This window comes from Thunnus maccoyii, chromosome 3 (genome assembly GCF_910596095.1).
Source record: "Thunnus maccoyii chromosome 3, fThuMac1.1, whole genome shotgun sequence".
Classification (NCBI taxonomy): domain Eukaryota; kingdom Metazoa; phylum Chordata; class Actinopteri; order Scombriformes; family Scombridae; genus Thunnus; species Thunnus maccoyii.
Window position 1 is genome coordinate 36,998,284 of NC_056535.1, and position 2,789 is coordinate 37,001,072.

At 41.0% G+C, this 2,789-nt stretch overlaps 1 protein-coding gene across 1 annotated transcript; it reads left to right on the forward strand.

Annotated features, from left to right (window-relative positions):
• The first annotated feature begins 871 nt into the window (after positions 1-871).
• On the forward strand, positions 872-2,139 carry LOC121894401 (transcription factor HES-5-like). Its single transcript, XM_042406973.1, has 2 exons — positions 872-1,423; positions 1,541-2,139. The coding sequence occupies exons 1-2, from the start codon at positions 1,361-1,363 to the stop codon at positions 1,928-1,930; spliced, it is 453 nt and encodes a 150-aa protein (XP_042262907.1). The 5' UTR covers positions 872-1,360; the 3' UTR covers positions 1,931-2,139.
• Positions 2,140-2,789: the final 650 nt, after the last annotated feature.

The following is a 2,789-nucleotide window of genomic DNA, read 5'->3' on the forward strand; positions in this document are numbered from 1 at the left end:
TGTTTCTGGTGTTTTAAATGGATCAAAAATATCATTTTATCGTCATGTATCATATATTTTATGGACTGTTTTAGTTTGTTTTTCTCGTAATTTCTGCAAAGACAATCACCTGTCAGCACCCTGTCTGTCTGTTAGTGAGGGTTTCCTCCCCCCCCCCCCCCCTCCACACACACACACACACACACACTCCCGGGTGTTATGCGGGCGGTGCGTGGTTGGTTTTCCCGCCGGGTGACGCGTGGATCCGTCGCGCTGCCTTCTGTCCCAGGAAACAAACCCGCCTCACTTCACACTGCTGACACACGTCAACCGAGTCGTTTCCTTTAAATACTTACTTTTCCTTTTTTTTTACTGACATTTAAAATCAGTTTTTTACAAATAATTCTCATCAAATGAGGAAACTCGTTTAAGTTTGAAGCTTTGATATATTTCTGGTTTATTATATTTCTGAGCTGTTAAAGAGAAACATCACATTATGACTGAATCCGCTGTAAAAAGTGAAATAACTGCATATCTTCCTTTTTTATTATTCTGCTGTTCATGATGATTCTTCAATATAATAAAACTTTATTTACACTCAAAACTCATCAACAAACATCTCAAAACAAAACAAAATAAAAATCAGAGATAAAAAAGAAAATAGTTTTAAACAAAATCGCAACTTTTATGAATTAATCGAAAGATTAAATGTTGAAGTCAAGAAGACACGTGGAGCTGAGATGAATCATGTCTTTAATTAGATTAAACTTTATTGTCATTGAACAAGTAAAAGTATTTAAAGAGACTGAGGTGGAATATACTGTTATATACAGCTTATAAATAAACATAAGATGAATATATATACAGCTTGTAAATAAACAGTGAAGCTAATATATGGAATATAAATACACAGCGATACTTTACTGCAGTAAATCACTGGTTTCATCTTTCACAGTGGAAACAGTGGGAATACTCCAGTAAAGTACCTCATAGTTTTACTGCAGTACAGTGTTGAGTAAATGTACTTAGTTACTTTCCACCGTTTGAATGTATTTAAAAACTTGAATGAACACAGACTGTAGTCACGTGACGCGTAAAGGTGTGTTTGGTAAACTGGAGGCACGCGCGCCTCTTCCATGTGATTTGACCGTGATCCTCTCGGGTTCATGGTGGGATGTGGCACACTTCTGACAGAGAGGAAGTGCAGGAGATGAAGGAGGTGTCGCAGACAGGAGGCTGTTTGTAGTTTATTGCAGGCTGCTGCTGCAGACTGTGGGAAAGTCTCAGGTGTGAGGAGTCCACGAACACGCGGCTCCTCCCGGACTTATAAAGAGCTTGAGAGAGGACTGAGCAGAGAGGTTTGCTGTGACTGAAGACTCTGATGGCTCCTGTAACTCACACCAGACCCGAGGATCAGCCTGCGGAGACCTGCAGCTCCAACAAGGTAAGACTTTCTGTCTGAATCAAACTTTTAGCTTCGGGACATTCTAACAGACACATGAAGGATTCAGATCGTCTCGGTTTGCGTTTATCTAACGAGTGTCTCCGTTTTCATCCTCAGCTGCGTAAACTGATGGTGGAGAAGGTGAGGAGGGACCGCATCAACCACAGCATCGAGCAGCTCAGAGCACTTCTGCAGCGGGCAGAGCCGAGCTGCAGGCTGGAGAAGGCGGACATCCTGGAGATGGCCGTGGGGCTCCTGAGGCAGCGAGCCTTGGCCCGCGTCGCTCCCAGCTACTCGCAGGGCTTCTCCCAGTGTCTGCAGGAGACCCTCCGCCACCTGTCGCTGCACGCCGCCCTGCAGCCCGCAGAGAGGGAGGAAATCAAGCGCTTCTACGTGCTGCAGAGAGCCGCGCTGCAGAGGCACATGTCAGGGCAGAGAAGCCGCCGGACTGTGGCGCGGAAGCGGTCATCAGCGCGGTGTCACGGCTCTCTGTGGAGGCCCTGGTAGCACCAGCTCACAGACTATACAGACTGCTGGAAGCTTTATCAGCTGTGCAACATTTGCACATTTACAGATGAGTTTGTCTACAATGTAGGCAAACAGAAGAAGCCTCAGTATCTCCTTCTGTGAAGGCGCAGTCAGGCCTGCAGCTCCTGTCATCCATCTGTCTTCATGTTCTAATCCATCACTTATTAAACATTCCTGATGTTCAGTGATTCTGTTTCTTTGGGTTATTGATCTTCAGCACCTGACACACTTTCATCTCACATAGAAGATGCTAAATATATAAAGCAAAACACAAAACAACTAATTTACATCTAGTATTAATGGAAAATATTCAGTTGTTCAAAAGATATTTAGTTTAATATCCAATATATCCAATAAAATCATCAAATCTTCTCACATGAGACAAATGTTTGATAATGTTGCTTCATAAACGATAAAAACAATAAATCAACTATCAAATGAGTCAATTTACACATTTTCTCTCTATTGACTAATCAATGAATAGATTGATTATTGCAGTAGATTAAATATTAATTCTTTGTGTTAATAAACAGTAGTTGACTGTAGTTTAAAGGTCAAATCAAATAAATGATACATTTACAATATCAGACTCTTCTTTTTCTGCCCAAAACTAAAACCATGTTGGAAATGATCATAATCCCAGTTATGAAAATATTCCAGATTAAACAGACATGATATTTGTTGCTTGTAGAGACAAACAGACAACTTCACACTCATTTAGAAATGTTTGAAGTCAAATGCAAATAGATAAATACATTCTTAATTTACCACATGATAACCTGTAGAAATAATGAAGAATAAACAGATTAAATATGAGGATTCACTTCCAGAGATGTTG

Coding starts and splice junctions, on each gene's coding strand:
- LOC121894401 (XM_042406973.1), top strand. CDS start 1,361: ATGGCTCCTGTAACTCACACCAGACCCGAGGATCAGCCTGCGGAGACC. Junction 1,424..1,540: donor AGACCTGCAGCTCCAACAAG/GTAAGACTTTCT, acceptor TTTCATCCTCAG/CTGCGTAAACTGATGGTGGA.